Source organism: Nycticebus coucang, chromosome 16 (assembly GCF_027406575.1).
Source record: "Nycticebus coucang isolate mNycCou1 chromosome 16, mNycCou1.pri, whole genome shotgun sequence".
In the NCBI taxonomy this organism is placed as follows: domain Eukaryota; kingdom Metazoa; phylum Chordata; class Mammalia; order Primates; family Lorisidae; genus Nycticebus; species Nycticebus coucang.
The window spans coordinates 50,201,719-50,225,750 of NC_069795.1; the positions used below are offsets into that span (position 1 = coordinate 50,201,719).

At 41.9% G+C, this 24,032-nt stretch overlaps 1 protein-coding gene across 6 annotated transcripts in view; it reads right to left on the reverse strand.

The window, feature by feature from the left end:
• SENP7 (SUMO specific peptidase 7) overlaps positions 1-24,032 on the reverse strand; it is a 183,558-nt gene that overhangs the window by 140,361 nt on the left and 19,165 nt on the right. For 5 of the 6 annotated variants that reach the window (XM_053565522.1, XM_053565521.1, XM_053565520.1 and 2 more), the window contains exon 3: positions 7,841-7,945. The exons of the other annotated variant lie outside the window; for it this stretch is intronic. In XM_053565522.1, the coding sequence (XP_053421497.1) occupies positions 7,841-7,945 (105 nt within the window). The remainder of the gene's footprint in view (positions 1-7,840; positions 7,946-24,032) is intronic. 6 annotated transcript variants of the gene reach the window in all.

Here is a 24,032-nt window from a genome sequence, read left to right on the forward strand (position 1 = left end):
TGAGGACAGTGAGGTTAAAGGAGAGTTTAGTGATGAAAATGAACATGAAGAAATTCCTGTATGCAATGATATTAGTTCTAGTAAATCTGAAACTAGTGATGAAGAGAAAGTGATGATAATATGCAACCTGTAACAAGCAGCTGGAAGGTTTATCGTGATGTTATCTTATAAAGTTCCCATGCTCTGTCGCACAAGGATTCATCTGTCCTCAAAATGCTTGGCCAAAAACTGAAGTTGAATATTTTCAGCTCTTCTTCTCTGATGATCTTATTGGTGAAATTGGGACCGCAACAAATATGTATGCAGTGAAAGAAATACAGAAGGTGATAACACTAACAAAATACTCAATGTGGCACTCATGGAAGGATTTTCACCAGAAGAAATGGAGGCATTCTTTGGTGTAATACTGAACATGGCTCCAAATTTGAAGGTGCAATTAGTTGACTATTTATCAAAGACTGGCTAGACTGAAGGATGTTTTCTCTTATCTTCGTTTTTTCCAAATATTTGAGGTGCTGCATTTAGTTCCTCCTGTCACAGCACAAGGGAATGTGCATACCCATAGGAGCAAGACGAAAAATGTTAGTGAAGGCTCGGTGCCTATAGCTCACATACACTAGGGCTGGCAGGTTCAAACCCAGCACTGGCCTGCTAAACAACAATGACAAGTGCAACAAAAAAATAGTCAGGCATTGTGGCGGGCGCCTGTAGTCCCAGCTACTTAGGAGGCTGAGGCAAGTGAATCACTTGAGCCCAAGTGATTGGGTTGCTGGGTTGCTGTGAGCTGTGACACTAATGAGACTTTGTCTCAAAAAAAAAAAAGTTAGTGAATATACTGACAGTAAATGGAAAGAATTTTACGCACCAGTAAGAAATGTAGCTATAGATGAGAGCTCAAAGGAAGGATTCAAAGGTAGGTTTCAAAGGAAGGATTCAATTCAAGTGCTACAATCCAAAAAAGGCCTCTACTAAGTGGGTCCTGCAAATGTTTTCCCTGTGTGATTCAGAAAATGGTTATGTGCTTTCTCATGTTCCCTATTGTGGCAAGACAACAACAGAAAATCTTATTTTTCCTAATTTGCCATTTATGTCTCAAATAGTGATGGCACAAGGTTTGCAAAAACGTATGAGTCAGTGGTTCAGCCTGTCACATCTACATTGACAGGCTCTACACAAGACCTCAACTTGCTCGGGAATTCCATAAAATGAAAATACATATAACAGGAACAGTTACAGATTATAGGAAGGATTTTCCAAGTGATCTGAAACAGAAGAAACTTCAAGAATATGAATTAAGTGCCAATCAATGTGATATAAAAATGATGCGCCTCTCATTCCATGACAAGAGGTTAGTGACAATGCTGAAGACATTCTTTGACCCTCAAACACAGTTGATCACTGGTTAAAGGAAGAAACAGCCTGTTCCATTTGGAAAAACAACAGTTATTTTAGAATGCACAAAGTTTATGGGAAGAGTAGACAGAGCTGATCAGTACTGTAGATGTTGCAAACTTACAAGGAGGTCCTACGAATGGTGGAAAAAATTATTCTTCTGGTTGAAGGCCGGGTTTGAACCCGCCAGCCTGGGTGCATGTGGCTGGTTCCATAACCACTGTGCTAGAGGCACCCAGCCTGAATAGACAATTTTCAAAAGAAAATAGACAAATGATCACGCCATATAGAAATATGTTTAACATTACACACAAATCATCAGAGAAATGTAAATTAAAACAAATGAGATATCATCTTACACCAGTAAGAATGGCTTATATAAGAACAAAAAACAACAGATGTCGGCAAGGATGGGGAGAAAGAGGAACAGTTGGTGGTAATGTAAATTAGTAGAACCTCTATAGAAAACAGTAGGAAGATTTTTCAACGAACTAAAAACAGAACTATCATTCAGTCCAACAATCCCACTACTGAGTATCTACCCAAGTAAAAGAAATCATTTCTGGTAGGACACACTGGCTACGCCTGTAACCCTAGCACTCTGGGAGGCCAAGGTGGGTGGACTGCCTGAGCTCACAGGTTTGAGAGCAGTCTGACCCAGAGGAAGACCTCTGTCTCTAAAAATAGCCAGGCATTGTGGTGGGCACCTGTCATCCCAGCTACTTGGGAGGCCGAGGCAAGAGAACCACTTGAGCCCAAGAGTTTGAGGCTGTGATGCCATGGCACTATACCAAGGATGACAAAAGTCAAAAGCAAGACTCTGTCACAAAAAGAAAAAAATCATTTCTATATCTGTACTCTTATCATTATCTCAGCACTACTCACAATTGGCAAGCTATCAAATCAGTCTCAGTGTCCATCAACAAATGACTACACCTGAAGATATGACCAAATTGCCGCAATGTCATCATAAAACTTGAAGAGAGGAAGACTTGCTTCTTATGGAGAAAGAAAGTGGTTTCTTGAAATAGAATCTACTCTTGGTGAAGATGTTGTGAACATTGTCGAAATGACAACAAAGGATTTAGAGTATTACATAAATTTGGCAGATAAAGCAGTAGCAGGGTTTGAGAGAATTTGTTCCAATTTTCAAAGAGGTTCTACCATGGGTAAAATGCTATCAAATAGGCTATAGAAAAATACTTCATGAAAAGAAGAGTCAATTGATGTGGCAAACTTCACTTTGTCTTACTTTAAGAAATTATCACAGCCACCCCAATCTCAGCAGCCACCTCCGTAATCAATCAGCAGCCACCTCCATAATCAATCAGCAGCCATCAAGTCTGAGGCAAGAGTCTCCAGCAGTAAAATGGTGATGACTCAGATGGCTCAGCTGATGGTTAGCAACAAAGAATAGAAGGCATGCAAATTTTTTCAGGCATAATGATACTGCACACTTAGCAGATTACAGTATAGTGCAAACAAAACTTTTACATGCACTGAAAAACAAAAATCAATCATGTCATTCACTTTATTGTAATATTTGCTGTATAATGGTAGCCTGGAACCAAACCCGAAATATCACCAAGGTATTACTCCACAAATTCTTTCTCCCTCCCTCTCTCTCTATCTGGCCACACACACACACATCTTTATTATAGCAGAAGTCACAAAGTATATACATTTGTCAAAACTCACAGAACACTTACAATGGATGAAAATGCTTGAATGTAAATTACTCTTCCATAAAATTTATTTTCAAAATGACAAAAAAAGTGAACAGATACTTCACAAAAAAAAGATACGCAATGGCATTTGCAAATATCTTAACATCATTAGTCACCAAAAAAATGAAAATTAAAACCAAGGTTCAGTGCCCATAGCACAATGGTTACAGCGCTGGCCACATGCACGAAGGCTAGCAGACTTGAACTCAGCCTGGGCCAGCTAAACAACAATGACAACTGCAACAACAACAACAACAAAATAGCCGGGTGTTGAGGCGGGTGCCTATAATCCCAGCTACTTGGGAGGCTGAGGCAAGAAAATCACTTGAGCCCAAGAGTTTGAGGTTGCTGTGAGCTGTGACAAAACTGAGAGTGACATAGTGAGACTCTGTCTCAAACGAAAAAAGAAAATTAAAATCAAATACAAAACTCAATCAACACAGAATCAGATAAATAAAATGTGTTATAGTCATATAATAGAATATTACACAATAAGGGCGGCACCTGTGGCTCAAGGAGTAGGGCGCCAGTCCCATATGCCGGAGGTGGTGGGTTCAAACCCAGCCCCAGCCAAAAACCACAAAAAAAAAAAAATAGAATATTACACAATAAAATGAAAAACCACTGATAGATATAAAACATGGATGAATCTGAGCAACATTATACTAAGTGAAAAGAAAGCAAACCATAGCACAGTGGTTGCAGCGCCAGCCCTGTACACAGAGGCTGGCGGGTTCAAGCCCAGCTCAGGCCAGCTGAACAACAATGGCAACTGCAACAAAAAATAACCAGGTATTGTGGTGGGCACCTGTAGTCCCAACTACTTGGGAAGCTGAGGCAAGAGAATTGCTTAAGCCCAAGAGTTTAAGGTTGCTGTGAGCTGTGATGCCATTGGACTTTACAGAGGGCAACACAGTGAGACTGTCTCAAAAAAAAGCAAACACAGGTGGCACCTGTGACTCAGTGGGTAGGGAGCCAACCCCATATACGGAGGGTGATGGGTTCGAGCCCGGCCCCCACCAAACTGCAACAAAAAAATAGCCAGGTGCTGTGTCAGGCACCTATAGTCCCAGCCACTCAGGAGGCTGAGGCAAGAGAATCACCTAAGCCCAGGAGTTAGAGGTTGCTATGAGCTGTGACACCACAGCACTCTACTGAGGGCGTTAAAGTGAGACTCTGTCTCTAAAACAAAAAAAGAAAGAAAGAAAGAAAAGAAAGCAAACAGAAAAGAGTATGTATTATACAATTCCATTACGAAATTTAGGAAATGACAAAACTATAGAAATAGAAATCGAAAGACTGTCAGAAGCAAGGTGGGGCCAAAGGTAGTAGGCAAGGAAAAGATATAATGGAAAGGGATACAAGGAAACTTTCTAGAACATGGCAATGCTCAATTTAATGATTGGGATATCCTGTACATATCTTATTCTACTCAGAGCTCATCCATCTATATGCCTAAGATCTGTACACCCTGTTTAATGAGGCTATATGTCAATAAAGACTAGAAATAAAGCTAGGATCACTGGCTCATGCCTTTGTAATACCAGAACTCAAGCCAATGAGAGAGGATCAACTGAGACCTCAGTTTGAGACTGCCTGGGCAATAATGAGACCTTATCTCTATAAAACCTAAAATAAATTAGCTAGGCATGGTAGTGCATGTCTGTAGCCCCAGCGATTTGGGAGTCCAAGCTAGGAGGAACACTTAAGCACAGGAATTTGAGGCTGCAGTGAACTATAATTGTCCACTGCACTCTAGCCTGGGCAACAGAGTGAGATGTTGTCTCAAAATATACATATATATAAAAAAAAAAAAATACATATATACATACACACACATACATATATATGTGTTTTTATATATTTATACATAATTATATTTTATATGCATATTTATATTTTAAATTTATATTTGTATTTATATTTATATAAACAAATCAAGATTACAAATAAATAAATGGTAAAGATTCTGCTAAAGACTATGGAAAAGGGCATTTATTCCTTTCTTTTCCATTGAAAGTCACCAAAAACAACAAAAATGGTTTTGGGGGACAATGCAGCAGGACATAGGTACAGTCTCAAATTCCTCAAAGATCAGGAAGTATTCTTTTTTTTTTTTTTAAGAGACACAGTCTCACTTTATCGCCCTCAGTAGCACCAGTGCTGTGGCATCACAGCTCACAGCAACCTCCAACTCCTGGGCTTAGGCGATTCTCTTGCCTCAGCCTCCCAAGTAGCTGGGACTACAGGTGCTCGCCACAACACCAGGCTATTTTTTGTTGCAGTCTGGCTGGGGGCCAGGTTGCAACCCGCCACCCTCAGTATATGGGACTGGCTCCCTACCCACTGAGCCACAGCCACTGCCCTAGGAAGTACATTTAATAATGTGAATGCCAAACCAACCATACAGCATGGTAAGGTCAACATGTGCCTCTTTCAATCTCAAACAGGATGCAGATTTTCTGAAGATATATATTCCCATTCTAAGGAGGCCATCAAACCAGGGTACTAAACTAGTCACCGAAAAGAAAATTAGTCTCAGAAAAAACCTTGTTTCACTTAGTATGTTAGAGGGAACTACAAGAGAAAAGCCATTAGCTTCCCAGGAAAAGGACACTGCTGAAATGAAGAGGGGGTAAGGAAAAAGAGAAGGGACCACACTATAATACACAGATCTCATACCTAAAGGGCTCTCCTGTGACATAGCTACATTTGCCTCTTGAAGGCCACAAACTAACAAACACATGTATGCCCCAGAAGTAAAGGAAAAAAGACGTTAGAGCAGGGGTCCTCAAACTGTGGCCCGCGGGCCACATGAGACGGTGTGATTGTATTTGTTCCCCTTTTGTTTTTTTACTTCAAAATAAGATATGTGCAGTGTGCATAGGAATTTGCTCATAGTTTGTTTTTTTTAACTATAGTCCGGCCCTCCAACGGTCTGAGGGACAGTGAATTGGCCTCCTGTTTAAAAAGTTTGAGGACGCCTGCATTAGAGAGATACTGCTTAAAAAGTAAGAGATACTACTTAATAAAACAAACCCAACAAAAAGGATGTATCCTAAAAACAATATGTATACACAAGTATAAAATTTTTATCCCACAATGAATTCAATATTCTTTTTTTTTAGAGATAGAATCTCACTTTGTCACCCTTGGTAGAGTGCCATAGCATCACAGCTCACAGGAACCTCCAGCTCTTGATTGTAGGTAATTCTCTTGTCTCGCCTCTTAAGGAGCTGGGATTACAGGCACCGCCACAATGCCTGGCTATTTTTTTTTTTTTAGAGACAGAATCTCACTTTGTCACCCTCAGTAGAGTGCCATAGCATCACAGCTCACAGCAACCTCCAGCTCTTGGGTTTAGACAATTCTCTTGTCTCGCCTCTGAAATAGCTGGGATTACAGGCACCCTCCATAATGCCCTGCTATTTTTTTTTTTTTATTGCAATTTGGCTGGGGCCAGGTTCGAACCTGCCACTCTTGGTATATGGGGCTGACACCCTACTCACTGAGCCACAGGCACTGTCCTGAATTCAATATGCTTTTTTTTTTTTTTTTGAGACAAAGTCTTATTTTGTTGCCCTCGGTAGAGTGCTGAGGCGTCATAGCTCATAGCAACCTCAAATATTTGGGCTCGAGGGATTCTCTTGCCTGAATCTCCCAAGTAGCTGGGACTACAGGCACCCGGCACACTACACGGTCCTACTACAACAACACCTGGCTATTTTTAGAGACGAGATCTCACTCTGGCTCAAGCTGGTCCTGAACCTGTGAGCGCAATCCACCTGCCTCAGCCTCCCAGAGGGCTAGGATTGTAAGTGTGAGCTACCGCGCCTGGCTGCTAACGAGTTTTTGAAAATAGTTAATTTAGGCTTGGCGCCTGTAGCACAGTGGTTACAGCACTGGCCACATGCACCGAGGCTGGTGGATTTGAACCCAGCCCCAGCCAGCTAAACAACAATGACAACTGCAACAAAAAAGAAAACAATAGCTGGCATTGTGGTGGGCTCCTCTAGTCCCAGACACTTGGGAGGCTGAGACAAGAGAATTGCTTAAGCCCAAGAGTTTGAGGTTGCTGTGAGCTGTCACACCACAGCACTCTATTGAGGGTGACACAGTGCGACTCTGCCTCAAAATAAAAAAAAATTGACAACGAATTGTTCTAGACAAGAGAAAATAATACTTGAAGTATTATCTTAGGAAAAAGAGGTGCTGTTAAGCTTTATGCCTCAGAGCCCTATAATAATACTTAACAGCAATAAATTAAAGTCCAGACTTAAGATGAGAATATCTTTTGAAATATATTTGTTAGCCATTAAAAGATGCTCTCTCAAATTTAAAAAAAAACAGGTAAAAGGCAAACGAACAGATTATTCTACCAAGCTTAAAATTTTAGGCTTAAAATGTAATTTATTTTACCATAATGAGATTTAAATTTCATGAAGAAATCAATCATAAATAATAATGTACACTTAGATTTAAAATTTAAAAGAAGACCCTAACTTTAAAGTACCATTTCAACTTGTAATATGTTGAAATGATACTTGGACATATATACTTTGACATACAAATAAAAAATAAGCTCACTTAAAATCTGCAATTAACACGAGAAAAGCAAATAAAAAAAGACATGTATGAAACTAAAAATTCAGTTTTACTGAAATATATTTTAAACACACCAAATAAAAGTAGATACTTAAAAGATTTTAAATTTTATTTACCCCCTGCAAAGGGAGATCCCAGCATTCTGAGCGTCTCAATTTGTACAGTGGTGACTGAACATGATCATCTTCTGGTTTTGCATTTAACATCTTTCTTATCTGAAACTAGGATGAAAAAATAATAAATTTAATCAAACTATGTCTAAGAGCTGAATCAGCTAGCAGAACCATTACATTATCCTGTATTAATATTTTGCTAACAGTTTTTAAAGAGTTTTAAATTCAATTCTTAATTTATACATAATTAAATGTAATTTTATAAAACACCTCTCATTGAGTACAAAAGTAGATAAATGAAGACTCACGTCAGTTTCTTAACTATTCTCTTGCCTGCAGTCTCTTCTAATCTTTCAAATGCTCACCCCAGCATTCTCTAATGCATAAATCTAATTGTAGCTCCAATTCTCAAAATACAGGCAGTTCAAGTTACAAATATCTAACTTATGTACAATTCGCACTTACGAACAGGGCTATTACACGTAATAGATAAATATATCTGTTCCAACTTTTTTTTTTTTTTTTGAGACAGAGCCTCAAGCTGTCACCCTGGGTAGAGTACCGTAGCATCACAGCTCACAGCAACCTCCAACTCCAGGGCTCAAGCAATTCTCTTGACTCCGCCTCCCAAGAAGCTGGGACTACAGGCATCCGCCACAATGCCCTGCTATTTTCTGGTTGCAGTCGTCGTTGTTTGGCAGGCCTGGGCTGAATTCGAACCCACTAGCTTGGGTGTATGTGGCTGGCGCCTTAGCTGCTTGAGCCACAGGTGCCGAGCCATGTTCCAACTTTTCGCATACAAATTCAACTTAAGAACAAACCTATAGAACTTCTCATTCCTATCCAGAGGACGGCCTATAAGAGCCTCATGCTCTACCAACTGAGCTAGCCCGGCAGCACCTATTCCTTACAGATAAAACTCTTTACAGTTTGGACTCTTTCATATTACCCACACATCAAAAACTCTATAACCCAACTATGTACATTTATTCAAACTTCTTTACACATGTCATATTATTTTATATCTCTAGATCAGCGGTTCTCAACCTGTGGGTCGTGACCCAAAGGAACTCTATTAAAGGGCCACGGCATTAGGAAGGTTGAGAACCACTGCTCTAGATTTTTGCATATACTACTCCCTCAATTCTCTACAATTGTACTCTCTACAATTCCCTCCTCTCCCTCTCTTTCTCCCTGGTGAAGTACTGTACTCCAGTTTCTTCTCAAAATTATTCTGTTATCCACATAACCGTCACCCCCACATCATGGCATTTCCTTCTCTGGGTTTTAGTATTTGGTACATTTATATTATTTATATTATACATATTATGCAACATTATAGTCATTTGTCTATATGTCTGTCTTTGGCTCCAGATTGTAGCACTCCTTAAGGAGAGATTCCTGCCTTATTCACCTTTATTTAATATAAAAGGTGAATCTCCTTTTATATCTAAAGTATGTAGCTGAGTAAACAAAAATGAATGCATGGGTTATAACCACAAGTCTGATACCAGTTTTTCAGCACTTTATTTTTTTTTTATTATTTTTCAATTTTTTTTTTTTTTTTTTTTTTTTGAGACAGAGCCTCAAGCTATCTCCCTGGGTAGAGTGCCATGGCATCACAGCTCACAGCAACCTCCAACTCCTGAGCTGAAGCGATTCTCCTGTCTCAGGCTCCCAAGTAGCTGGAACTGCAGGTGCCCACCACAACGCCCGGCTATTTTTTGGTTGTAGTTGTCATTGTTGTCTGGCAGGCCCAGGCTGGATTCGAACCTGCCAGCTCTAATGTACGTGGCTGGCGCCTTAGCCACTTGACCTACAGGCGCTGAGCCAGTTTTTCAGCACTTTAAAAATCCTACAGGCGGGCAGCGCCTGTGGCTCAGTTGGTAAGGCACCGGCCCCATATACCAAGGGTGACGGGTTCAGGCCTGGCCCCGGGCAAACTGCAACCAAAAAATAGCCGGGCGTTGTGGCGGGCACCTGTAGTCTCAGCTTACTCGGGAGGCTGAGGCAAGAGAATCGCTTAAGCCCTGGAGTTGGAGGTTGCTGTGAGCTGTGTGAGGCCACGGCACTCTACCGAGGGCCATAAAGTAAGACTCTGTCTCTACAAAAAAAAAAAAATCCTACAGGCGCCGAGCCAGTTTTTCAGCACTTTAAATATCTAATTTTCATGTTAAAATGAAGTTATAAATGATTAAGTTTCAAGTTTAGCCTACAAAATATATAATAAACACAGCATCAAATACAACCCGTAACAATTCATAAAATTATTTCAATGAGAAAAAAGCCCAAATCGAAAGGACACAATAAATTTGAAGAAAGTATATCTCAATAATTCATTTTACTACCACCTCTGAGGGACAAAGTTAATCCTCCTGGGTACCAGTTACTACTTAATTATTTATTCCTATTCTGCATTAAAAGGTGCCTCTTGGCTCAGCACCTGTGGCTCAAGCAGCTAAGGTGACAGCCACATACACCTGAGCTGGCAGGTTCGAATCCAGCCTGGGCCCACCAAACAACAATGATGACTACAACCAAAAAATAGCCAGAAATTGTGGTAGGCGCCTGTAGTCCCAGCTACTGGGGAGGTGGAGGCAGGAGAATCGCTTGAGCCCAGGAGTTGGAGGTTGCTGTGAGCTGTGATGCCATAGCACTCTACCCAGGTCAACAGCTTGAGGCTCTGTCTAAAAAAAAGGTGTCTCTTTACAAAGGTCACTAAAAAGTTTTGAGACAGACTATATTATGGTCCATTATTTCACTTCCAAGAAATACAGTCAACAGTGACATCCTTTCTCATTCACCCATGCAAGTTTCACCTTCTTTTGGCTTTTCCGTATTGTTGGGAGAGCTTCATTTATTTCTATCCCCATAGCACTCAGTCAACATCAGCTACGGAGCTGGGAAGAGACTACTTTCATACAATGATTTTCTAATTTGAAAAGTGGGTTGTCCAGGTGTGGTGGCTCACGCCTGTAATCCTAGCACTGTGGGAGGCTGAGGCAGGTGGATTGCTTGAGCTCATGATTTCGAGACCAGCCTGAGCAAAAGTGAGACCCCATCTCTACTAAAAATAGAAAAACTGGCTCAGCGCCTGTAGCTCAATGAGTAGGGCACAGGCCACATACACCGAGGCTGGCAGGTTTGAGCCTGACCAGGGCCTGCTAAACAACAACAACTGCAATTAAAAAAAAATAGCCAGGCATTGTGGTGGGCACTATAGTCCAAGCTACTCGGGAGGCTAAGACAAGAGAATCACTTAAGCCCAAGAGTTTGAGGTTGCTGTGAGCCATGATGCCATAGCACTCTATTGAGGGCGACATAGTGAGAGTCTGTCTCAAAAAAAAAAAAAAATGGGGCGGCGCCTGTGGCTCAGTGAGTAGGGCACTGGCCCCATATGCCGAGGGTGGCGGGTTCAAACCCAGCCCCGGCCAGACTGCAACAAAAAAATAGCCAGGCGTTGTGGCGGGCGCCTGTAGTCCCAGCTGCTTGGGAGGCTGAGGCAAGAGAATTGAGTAAGCCCAAGAGTTAGAGGTTGCTGTGAGCTGTGTGACGCCACGGTACTCTACCCGAGGGCGGTTCAGTGAGACTCTGTCTCTACAAAAAAAAAAGTAAAGAGGCATGGGTCATGTTGCAACTGTTCCTCTGGAGAAAGAAAAGCCTGTTTACTGCTCAATGGTACCCAACAGTAGGCCTACCAAAAGTTTTCAGAAAGCTTCAAGAAGGCCAGCCCAAGACAAGACCGTGGAGACTATCTTGCACCATGACAACGCATTAGCCCACATACCCAATATCACCCTTGAGTTCTTGGATTCACAGAGGTTAAACTCATGACTCATCCAGCCTGCAGGCCTGACCTAGTCCCATGAGATTATTTTCTGTTCCCTATAATAAAAAAATCACAGGCGGCGCCTGTGGCTCAGTGGACAGGGTGCCGGCCCAGTATACCGAGGTGATGGGTTCAAACCCAGCCCTGGCCAAAATGCAACAAAAAAATAGCCAGGTGTTGTGGCGGGCGCCTGTAGTTCCAGCTACTGGAGAGGCTGAGGCAAGAGAATCGCCTAAGCCCAGGAATTGGAGGTTGCTGTGAGCTGTGCGATGCCATAGCACTCTACCATGGGTGATAAAGTGAAACTCTGTCTCTACGAAAAAAAGAAAAGAAAAAAAAAATGGCTCTGTGCCTGTAGCTCAGCGGCTAGGGTGCCAGCCACATACACCAGAACTGGCAGGTTCGAATCCAGCCTGGGCCTGCCAAACAACAATAACAACTACAACCAAAAAATAGCCAGGCGTTGTGGCAGGCGCCTATAGTCCCAGCTACTTGGGAGGCTGAGGCAAGAGAATACCCAAGAGTTTGAGGTTGCTGTGAGCTATGACGTCATGGTACTCCACCCAGGGGAACAGCTTGAGACTCTGTCTCACAAAAAAAAAATCACATGCGCTTAAGGTTTTCCAGCTCTGAAGAAGCTGTTCATGCCTATGAAGTGAACTTAGAGCATTTGAAGAAAATGAATGGAAAGAGTGTTTTCAAAAGCCGAGCATGGTGGCTCATACCTATAATTCTAGCACTGTGGGAGGCTAAGGTGAACGGATTGCTTCAGCTCAGAAGTTTGAGACTTGTCTGAACAAGAGTACGACCCTGACTCCACAAAAAATAAAAAACCCAGCCAGGTGCTGTGACAAGCACTTGTAATCCTAGTAACCTGAGGCAGCGGGATTCCTGCAGCCCAAGTCCAAGGTTGCAATAAACTTTGATAATGCCACTGCACTCTGCTCAGGACATAGGGTGAGCATCGTCTCAACAACAACAACAATAACAAAAGAAAAACAAGGACCAGGCGCAGAGGCTCACACCTGTAATTTCAACACTTGGGAGGCCAAGGCAGGTGGATTGCCTGAGCTCACAAGTCCAAGACCAACCTGAGCAAAGCGAGACCCCCTCTCTAAATAATAGCCAGGCACTGTGGCAGGCACCTGTAGTTCCAGCTACCTGGGAGGCTGAGGCAAGAGAATCACTTGAACCCAAGAGTTTGAGGTTGCTGTGAGCTAAGATGCCACAGCACTGTACCAACGGTGACCAAGTGAGACTCCTGTCTCAAAAAAAAAAAAAAAAAGGCAACTTCACACATCTCAAAAATGGTTTACAAGAAGGCAAAATTGCATACAATGTCACGATGATTATTTTGAAAAAATATAGTAATCAGTATGATTTTACATTTCTTAATTTTTGTTTATCTCAAAACTTTCCCTAGTATCCCTCATATAATTCTTCATCTGTAAAAGAGAATATTATCTCTAAATCAATTGTCTCATATTTTCTTTTTTTCTTTCTTTTTCTTCTCTTTTTTTTTGAGACAGAGTCTCACTATGTTGCCCTGGGTAGAGTGCTGTGGCGTCACAGCTCACAGTAACCTCAAACTCTTGGGTGTAAGCAATTCTCTTGCCTCAGCCTCCCTAGTAGCTAGGACTACGGGTGCTCGCCACAACACCTGGCTATTTTTGTTGTTGTTGTAATTGTTGTAGTTGTCGTTGCTTAGCAGGCCCAGGCCAGGTTCCAAGCCTCCAGCCCCGGTGTATGTGGCCGGCACCCTAACCACTGAGCATGGGAGCCAAGCCAATTTGTCTCAAATTTTAATTAGGAAACAACAGTTGTTTCTCGGGAGTAAGGCAAGGGCTCAGGCTATTTACACCCATGGATGCTTTCTAAGTAGGTTATTCATCATACACTGGATTCTGGCATGTTTTATTTTCCAAAAATGGCCATACTGATATTCCACATTCCACATACTCCTATTTTCCCAGATTCTACAATTTTGGGGACCACATGTGTGCTGTAGCATCACAATGACAGTCCTCCAACCATCAGAACTATGTTCCTGCTTCTTGAATCTGAGCAGGCCTGTCGTCATGAAAGGCAATAAATATAGCTTCAGCCTGGTTTGTACACACTCATGCAATCTCAATCTCACTCCTTTTCTCTTCTCTCTAATTCTCTCCCTTATTCCCTCCCTTTCCTTCAGTACACACACCTTGGGAGCCCTGAGCCAAAACATGAGAAACCTAGATATCCTGTAGCCACTGAGCTGGGAAGATCATACAGCAAGGCTAAAAAGAGATGAAGATCCACCAAGATGTTGGAGTCTTTCCAGCACAGATATCAAGACAAGTGAGTGAGCCCTTAAAAGATGATTTAAAATGTGAGATACACACACACAGAGTCTTTAAAAAGAAGTAAATCCTGCCATTTTCTTTTTTTTTTTTTGTAGAGACAGAGTCTCACTTTATGGCCCTCAGTAGAGTGCCGTGGCCTCACACAGCTCACAGCAACCTCCAACTCCTGGGCTTAAGCGATTCTCTTGCCTCAGCCTCCCGAGTAGCTGGGACTACAGGCGCCCGCCACAATGCCCGGCTATTTTTTGGTTGCAGTTTGGCCGGGGCCGGGTTTGAACCCGCCACCCTCGGTATATGGGGCCGGCGCCTTACCGACTGAGCCACAGGCGCCGCCCAATCCTGCCATTTTCAATAACAAGGATGAACCTGGAAGACATTATACCAAGTGAAATCAGCCAGACACTGATGAACAAATACTACATGACACTACTCATATGAAGAATCTAAAATAGTCAAACTTGGCCAGGCACAGTGGCTCATGCCTATAATCTCAGCACTCTGGGAGGCTGAGGCAGGTAGATTGCTTGAACTCAGAAGTTTGAAACCAGACTGAGCAAAAGCAAGACCGTATCTCTGAAAAACAGCTGGGCATTGTGACAGGCACCTGTAATCCCTGCTACTCAACAGGCTGAGGCAAGAGAATTACTTGAGCCCAAGACTTTGGGGCTGCTGTAAGCTATGATGTAGCACTCTACTGAGGGTGATAAAGTGAGACTCTGTCTCCAATAAAAAAGAAAAAAAAAGTCAGACTCACAGAAGCAGAAAGTAGAATGGCAGTTCCTAGAAGTGGGGGAAGAGGGAAATGAGGTGATATTAACCAAAGGGTACAAAGTTTCAGTTATGCATGATAAGTCCTAGAGATCCACTGTAAAGCGTGGTGCCTATAGTTAACAATACCGTACTGTAAAATTTGCTAATAGGGTAGATCTTATGTCAGTGTTAGCACAAAGAAAATAATAATAAAGATGTAAGGAGGAAACTTTTGGGGGGGATGCACACATCTATGCACATAGAATGTAATGACAGATTCACGGGAGTATACTTACCTCCAAACTCATCAAGTTGTCTACTTTAGATAGTTACATCTTTTTGTATGCACATTATGCCTCAATAAAGTCGTTTTTACAAAAAAGAAGAAAACATAGAAGAACATACACAAAATATGTTTAACTGTGATTATCTCTGAGTGGTAAGATATGACTTTTATTTGCAGTTTCTTATTCTATAATCTCCTTTTTTTTGAGACAGAGTCTCACTCTGTCACCCTAGTAGAGCGCTGTGAAATCATAACTCACAGCAACCTCAAACTCTTGGGCTTAAGCAGTCCTCTTGCCTCAGCCTCCCAAGTAGCTGAGACTACAGGGGCCCACCACTATGCCTGGCTAGTTTTTCTATTTTTAGTAGAGATGGGGTCTTGCTTTTGCTCAGGCTGGTCTCAAACTCCTGAACGCAGGCGATCCACCTGCCTCTGCCTCCCAGGGTGTAGGATCACAGGCGTGAACCACTGCACCCAGCCTTCCAATTTTTTTAAATGGTTGAGTTTCTTTAAACTCACACATCATACAAACATGATGGAATCAAGGCAAGGAAAAAAATAAACATTCGAAGCTTCAGAAAAACCTCTGCTGCAGCTTTATGGTTAATAAGCTAATAATCTAGATCTCTCACACCAATGTTGTATATAAAAAGCAAACAAATTTCAGGTACAACTATTCTACTGATGAATTTCCCTAACAATTAACTGATGAAAAATTATATAAGCCTTTTGAAACAATCTTATCTATTCTTTTTTTATAGAGACCGAGTCTCAATTTGTCACCCTCAGTAGAGTGCCATGGCATCACAGCTCACAGCAACTCCAACTCCTGGGCTTAGGCAATTCTCTTGCCTCAGCCTCCCGAGTAACTGGGACTACAGGTGCCCACCACAATGCCCAGCTACTTTTTTGTTGCAGTTTTGGCCGGGGCCGGTGCCCTACTCACTGAGCCACAGGTGTCATCCAATCTTATCTATTCTTAGACTAATTTTTTTTTTTTTTTTTTTTGCAGTTTTTGTCTGGGGCCAGGTTTGAACCCGCCACCTCTGGTATATGGGGCCAGCGCCCTACTCCTTTGAGCCACAGGCACCACCCTCTTAGACCAATTTTAATCATGGTTTCAACTGTGTATAATCAACAAAGATTCTAAGCTATTAATAATACTGCAAGGCTTCTATTATAACTCTATTATAAGAATTATCACTGTTTACTATTTTAAAATTTGAAAACAGTTCAAAAGTACAAATAGGATTGTGGTTAAAATAACTGTGATACACACATATAAAGGAATATAATGTAACCACTGAAATGTTCACCATCATTCCCTAGTACTTATGCCTGGTATAATGTCTAACACTTGTTAAGTAGCCACTTAGTATCTACTGAGTGATGCTTTTTTTTTTCCTTGAGACAGAGTCTCACTCTGTCACCACTGATAGAGTGCCATAATGTCATAGCTCACAGCAATGTCAAACTCCTGGGCTCAAGCAATCCTCTTGCCTCAGCCTCCCAAGTACCCAGAACTACAGGCACTGTCCACAATGCCTGGCTAATTTTTTCTATTTTTAGTAGAGGTGGGATCTTTTTTTTTTAACTGAGGGTACAAAGAATTAGGTTACAATGTCTGCATTTGTTAGGTAAAGTCGCTCTTATAATGGTGTTCCACCTCCAAGACGTGTGCTATATCTACCCTAACATTGCGCCCATTAAGTGGGAACACCCCCTTCCTCCGTCCTCCCTTCTCCCTGCTCCTTCATTCCTCTGCCCCCCACCTTGACTTGATTTGAGCTTTTCTCTTATGTGGATGTGTTATAGATTGTCTACTGGCTTCATATTAGAATTGAGTATGTTGGATTCTTGCTTCTCCATTTTTTTTTTTTTTTTTGAGACAGAGCCTCAAGCTATCACCCTGAGTAGAGTGCTATGGCATCACAGCTCACAGCAACCTCCACATCCTGGGCTCAAGTGATTCTCCTGCCTCTGCCTCCCAAGTAGCTGGGACCACAGGCACCGGCCACAACACCTGGCTATTTTTTTTGGTTGCAGCCATCATTGTTGGTTGGTGGGCCGGAGTTGGATTTGAACCCGCCAGCTCAGGTATATGTGGCTGGCGCTCTAGCTGCTTGAGCCACAGGCGCCGAGCCTACTTCTCCATTCTTGTAATACTTTACTAAGAAGAATGTGTTCCAGATCCACTAGAGGTAGGGTCTTGCTCTTGCTCAGGCTGGTCTCAGCCTCCTGAGCTTACGCAAGGCTGAGGCTGAGCCTCAGCTCTGCCTCAGCCTCCCAGAATGCTGGGATTACAGGTGCTGGCCCTGCGTGATGCTTTAAATTGATTTGATTTCAGAAAATGATGTTCACAACATATAGTTAAGTAGAAAAAAACACATTATAAAACAGCACTTTGTGGTTTCTATTTTTTTTTTTTTGAGACAGAGTTTCACTATGTCACCCTCAGTAGAGTGCTATGAAATCACAGCTCACAGCAACCTCAAACTTTTGGGCTTAAGCAATTCTCCTGTCTCAGCCTCCCAAGTAGCTGGGATTACAGGTGCCCGCCACAACACCTGGCTATTTTTTTTTTTGTTGCAATTATCATTGTTATTTAGCTAGCCCGGGCCGTGTTCGAACCCGCCAGCCTTGGTGTATATGGCCAGTGCCCTACCCACTGAGCTACGGGCACCGCTATGGTTTCTATTTTTTAATATTTATTTGTTCATTACAGATAGACTAGAAGGATATAATCCAAAGTATTATAATAATTCTTTTTTTTTTTTTTTTTGAGACAGAGTCTCACTATGTCACCCTTAATAGAGTGCCCTGGTGTCAAAGCTCATAGCAACCTCAAACTCTTGGGCTTAAGCAACTCTCTTGCCTCAGCCTCCCAAGTAGCTAGAACTTCAGACATCCACCACAAGGCCTGGCTATTTTTTTGTTGCAGTTGTTTAGCTGGCCTGGGCCGGGTCCAAACCCACCTCCCTTGGTGTATGTGGCTGGCACTATAACCACTGTGCTACAGGTACCAAGCCAAAGTATTATAATAATTCTAATTGTAGCTGGGTGGTCATCACTTTGCTCATTTGAATTTCAAATATCTCCATACAAATGAGTATTGCCTAAGAAATATTCTTTAAATACTTTAAACTCAAAATGTATCAGTGTCCAGGCTCGGCACCTGTGGCTCAGTGATTAGGGCACCAGCCACATACACCAGGGCTGGTGGGTTCAAACCTGGCCTGGGTCTGCTAAAACAACAATGACAACTACAACAACAACAAAAAAAAAAAAAAAAAATAGCCAGGCATTTTGGCGAGTGCCTGTAGTCCCAGCTACTTGGGAGGCTGAGGCAAGGGGATCACTTAAGGCCAAGAGTTTGAGGTTGCTATGAGCTATGACACCATGGCACTCAACTGAGGGCAAAAAAATGAGACTCTGTCTCAAACAAACAAAAAGAAGCAAAGAAGGAGGCTAGAGGAAGCCTTGTGGTATTGAAATGGAATCAAACATATCAGTATTCAACTTACAGGTTTTTTGTTTGTTCAGGGTTTTTTTTTTTTTTGAGACAGAGTTTCACTTTGTCACCCTCAGTAGAGTCTGTGGTATCATAGTTCACAGTAACCTCAAACTCTTGGCCCCAAGTGATTCTGTTACACCAGCCTCCCGAGTAGCTGGAACTATAGGTACCTAACATGATGCCCAGGTATTTTTTTTAGATTCAGGGTCTTAATCTTGGTCAGGCTGGTCTCAAACTCCTGAACACAGGTAATCCACCTGCCTTAGCCTCTCAAGAGTGCTGGGATTACAGGCATATAGTTTTTTTTAAATAGATGTACAGATAGATAAGAGAAAAACACTGATACACAGGTTTACATTTGTTACTGTAAATTTGTATCATGTAAATTTGTTGCTGTACATATATTTTTCTAGCCCCTGTCTACTGATGTGTCAACAGAAACAACAACATCCCAATGGCAAGTACATCTAGCACACACATTTGGGTCTCTAAATACCATTCGCTTTTTAATTTTTTTTTTTTTAATTTCAGTGTGCTTGTTCATTCTTCTTTGTTTGAAGTACTCCTTTTTTGTTGATTTTCTTCTTCCTCTGGCGGTGCTGGCTGTTTTTGATGTTGTTAGTAGAGACGGGGTCTTACTCTGGCTCACTGCTGCTCATACTGGTCTTGAACTTCTGAGCTCAGACAATCCACCTGCCTCGGTCTCCACAGTCTAAATACCATTCTTTTATAATAACAACCAGTACTCCCTGGAAAAGTCATTGAGTCCTGGCTAAAACTGGAATACTTTGACTAACAAATCAGTAAAAGTAGTAGTAGATTATAATCCATAAAATAAAATGAATATACGTGAGCCTGTACTGATATAAATAAATAAGTGGGGGAAGAGGGACAGCTTACTACTTTTTTTTTAGAGACAGAGTTTCACTCCATTGCCTTCTGTAGAGTGCTGTGGCATCACAACTCACAGCAACCTCCAGCTCTTGGGCTTAGGCGATTCTCTTGCCTCAGCCTACCTGTAGCTGGGACTACAGGCGCCCGCCACAATGCCCAGCTATTATTTTTGTTGTTGTTGTTGCAGTTTGTCGGGGGCTGGGTTCGAACCCGCCACCCTTGGTATATGGGGCCAGCACCCTACTCACTGAGCCACAAGCGCCACCCGGGACATCTTACTATTACAGAAGAATTTCAATTAATAAACATAGAAGGAATAAGGGAAATAAAAAATCAATAAAAGAATATCACATGTATAATGGCAAGATCCACTGACACATGCTAAAATAACAATTTTGAGAAGAAATAGCATATCTATGTGGGTGAACATTAAGGATGTTAGGATTGTGGGAACAGAATTAGATTGATATAATAATTAAATGATTGTGCTAAAGTTTTGTGATCAGGGTCAGGATCTGAGTGAGGATAATGGGCGAGGACATGAGCCTCCATAAAGAACATACTATACTGGGGTCTTCATGAGACAGCTTGGCACAAACATCAAAGGGCTTCAGGAAAAAGCCCTGCAAAGGCCTGGCTGAAGTCAAGGAAGGCTTCAGGAAAAAGGTCCGTAAGGGCCTGGGTAGGGCCTGAAAGGGCTTGAGAAGCCATTTTAAGATTAACTAGGACAACATGTGCAGCTAACTCATTGAGCAAGAAAGACTAGTTCTTATGGATATGAGTAGGGCATCAACTAATCTGCCCCGCAGAAGCACAGAGAATTAACTGGGTGGTATCTAGCTCCAAAATCCGTGTTCCCTTTTCCTTTATTTTCGGTAATCCTGTTAGTGATTGATACGTATTTTGTAATGAAAATAGCTAAAAAGTAATTGGGTAGGTAATGGAGGGAGAATTAGGACATAAGAAACCACAAAGATGATGTATGTTATAGCCGTTGTGAACACCCATTTGCTGAGCAAGGGAAGTAATAAAAACCAAGTACATCCAGAGTTCAGGCCATCAATGTCCCCCAGGCCCACTCTGTAAATTCTACTTTATTTCAATTATCTTTATTTTCCTCATTCCCTCATCAGTGCCCAGCACTGGGGACACTCACAGGTTGTATGGAGGCTGGCTTCTACATATCTGCATATATTCAAAGTATCTCCCCAAAGATACCTACCATTTATAAAGGAAAAAGGAATACCTTTACAGTGAAGTATACAGGCATACATAATACTAACCAAACAATTAAGGCTGACATCACCACTAAGAAGGTATATCATGATCATATTATCCCAATGTGATACACTGAAAAGGGCACATCACTTCTGTAGTATATTTCAAAAAAAGGCATAATCTTAATTCACTCGTGAGAAAACTAAGACAAACCCAAATTGGGAGATATCCCACAAAATACTTTCCAATACTCTTGAAAAGTATAACTATAGTCATTGGAGAAGAAAGACTGAAGAACTGTCACAGACTGAAAGAAACTAAGGAGAAAGAAAAAAAAAGAAAAACTAAGGAGACATAACACTTAAATAAATGCAATGTGGGATGAATTGGATCCTGATTTAAAAAACAAAAAAAAAAGAAGAAGAAGAAGTAGACATTAGTGAAAACAAAAACCGAAGAAATCTGAATGAGGCTGGACACAGTGGCTCACACCTCTAATCTTAACACTGTGGGAGGCCGAGGCAGGTGGACTGTCTGAGCTCAGGACTTCAAGACCAACCAGAACAACAGCAAGACCCCATCTCTAAAAATAGCTGGGTGTTGTGGAAGGTGCCTGTAGTCCCAGACACTTGGGAGGCTAAGACAAGAAAATCACTTGAGCCCAAGAGTTAGAGGTTGCTGTGAGCTATGATGCCAAAGCACTCTACTGAGGGCAACAAGCGAGACTGTCTCAATAAAAAAAAAAAAAAAAAAAAAAAAAAAGAGAAAGAGGCGGAGCAAGATGGCAGCCAAATAACAGCTTCCTTGAATCTGGGCACCATGAGTCTGGGGATATAGGACTCTAGGCATCTCTGGCTGGTGGTATCTGCCTATCATCACCCCTGAGAGGATACAGGGAGTCAGCGAGAGACTTCTGGACCCCAACGGGAGGACTAAAACAGTGGAAAACCGGCAAGTGGTCGCGTGTGTTCAATCTGTCTAAACCCGCCCACAACTGTAAGTTCACTAGCAGCGAGACTGCAAACCAGAAAGGTCTTACCTGTGAACTGTTTTGGTGTCTTTGGACTTGGCACTCAGCTGAACTGCCTTGGGGAGAGCCTGAGCGGGAGTGCGGAGAACTTTGGCCTTTGTCTAGGGCCCCAGTCTGAGCCGCTGAGCCAGACGGAGCTAATAGTGTTTGGCTCTGGGTCACAGGCAGATATTGTGAGCGATCTGCCCCGGCAAGCTCCGCCCTCAGGGTCCCAGAGCTGGAATTGGGTGGGAGCTGGTAACCCAGCAACCAAGGGCTGGGTCTGACCCTCCTTGCAGCCCTAACCCGTGGGGGCAGAGGGAGACCAGTTTTGACACACAGGGTAAGTGGATAGCCACTTCAGCAGTGATTCCAGCGACAAGCACGTCCCTGAGAAAGCTTCTGTTCAGTAAGTGAACAAGTTCAAAGTGCCTTTTAAGTGGGCTGAAGAGAGATTTAGGGTGTCTACCTGCTGGGGTTTGAGAAACTAGCAGCCTCCAGTCGTATCAGAACTGTGATTAACATCTCATACCCCAGAAGACCACGTGTTGCCCAGACAATAATAACATATACATACTGCTTTGTTTTTGGTTGTGTTTGTTTTTTTTTTTTTTTGGTTTGGTTGTTTTCTATGTTTATTTTGATGTTGTTGATTGTTGTTTTGTTTTTTAAGTTCAAACTTTTCCATACAGATCCTTTTTCTTTCTCAATTTTTCTAGTTTAATTATAATTTCCCATTGCTGCCTATTTCAATAATTAGAACTTCATTTTTGTTAGTGTTTCTACCGCTATTATTTGGTTTCTCCAGCCAATTTTATCCCGTAAAGTTTTCTGTTTGCTTGCTTTGGTTTGATTTATAGCATTTTTGTCTTTCCTCTCTACTTGGTGGAGGTGGGGTACTGTGTCTGATCAAGTTAGCAAAGAGCTGCTGACCTCAAGGGAACCACCCAACTGGGCACCCCCAGAAGGTGGGTTTTTTTTTTTTAAGGTTATATCAAAATACCCTACTGTACACCTATATTGCGCTATTTCCCTCTTTCTGTGCCTCTCTTCTTTTTGTCAATATTCCTTTTACCCACCCCCTCTCCTTTCTCTATTTTTCTTTTTTTTTTTTTCTTATCACTCGGTCCTCCTTTCATTCATCCCTTTTTTGCTCTTCAACCTTCTCACCCTTCTGGTCCTGTAACCCTTAGTCCACAGGCACGAGAACTTAAAGAGCAAGAGGAAGTGAAAGGAAAATTAGGGCAAGGAAACAGATAAAAGAAATCACCCATGAGGAAGAATCAGCAGAAAACTCCAGGCAACATGAAGAACCAGCCCAGAACAACACCACCAAGGGACCATGAGGTAGCTACTGCAGAGGATTCCACCTATACAGAAATGTTAGGAATGACAGAAAGGGAATTTAGAATACACATGTTCAAAACAATGAAAGAAATGATGGAAACAATGAAGGAAACTGCTAATAAAGTGGAAAATAACCAAAAGGAAATCCAAAAACAGAATCAAATCAGAGATGAAAGATATGAAGAATATAAAAAGGATATAGCAGAGCTGAAGGAACTGAAACAGTCAATCAGGGAACTTAAAGATGCAATGGAAAGTATCAGCAACAGGTTAGACCATGCGGAAGAAAGAATTTCAGAGGTAGAAGACAAAGTTTTTGAGATAACTCAGATAGTAAAAGAGGCAGAAAAGAAGAGAGAGGAAGCAGAACGTTCACTATCAGAATTATGGTACTTTATGAAGCGTTCCAACATACGAGTTATAGGAATTCCAAAAGGGGAAGAATAATGCCCCAGAGGAATGGAAGCCATACTAGAGAATATTATAAAAGAAAATTTCCCAAATATCACCAAAGATTCTGACACACTGCTTTCAGAGGGCTGTCGGACCCCAGGTCGCCTCAACTCTGAGTTTCTCCAAGACACATTGTGATGAACCTGTCCAAAGTCAAGACAAAAGAAAAGATTCTGCAAGCTGCCAGGAGTAAGCACCAGTTGACCTACAGGGGCAAATCCATCAGAGTGACCGCAGACTTCTCTAATGAAACTTTCCAAGCAAGAAGACAATGGTCATCTACCTTTAATCTACTTAAACAGAACAATTTCCAGCCCAGAATTCTGTACCCTGCTAAGCTAAGCTTCAAAATTGACAGAGAAATCAAATCATTTACGGATATACAAACATTGAGGAAATTTGCCACAACAAGACCAGCTCTATAGGAAATACTTCAACCTGTTCTGCACACTGACCACCACAATGGATCAGCAGCAAAGTAAGAACTCAGAAATTAAAGGACAGAACCAAACCTCCACACTGATGCAAAAGATAAAACTAAGCAATGGACTCT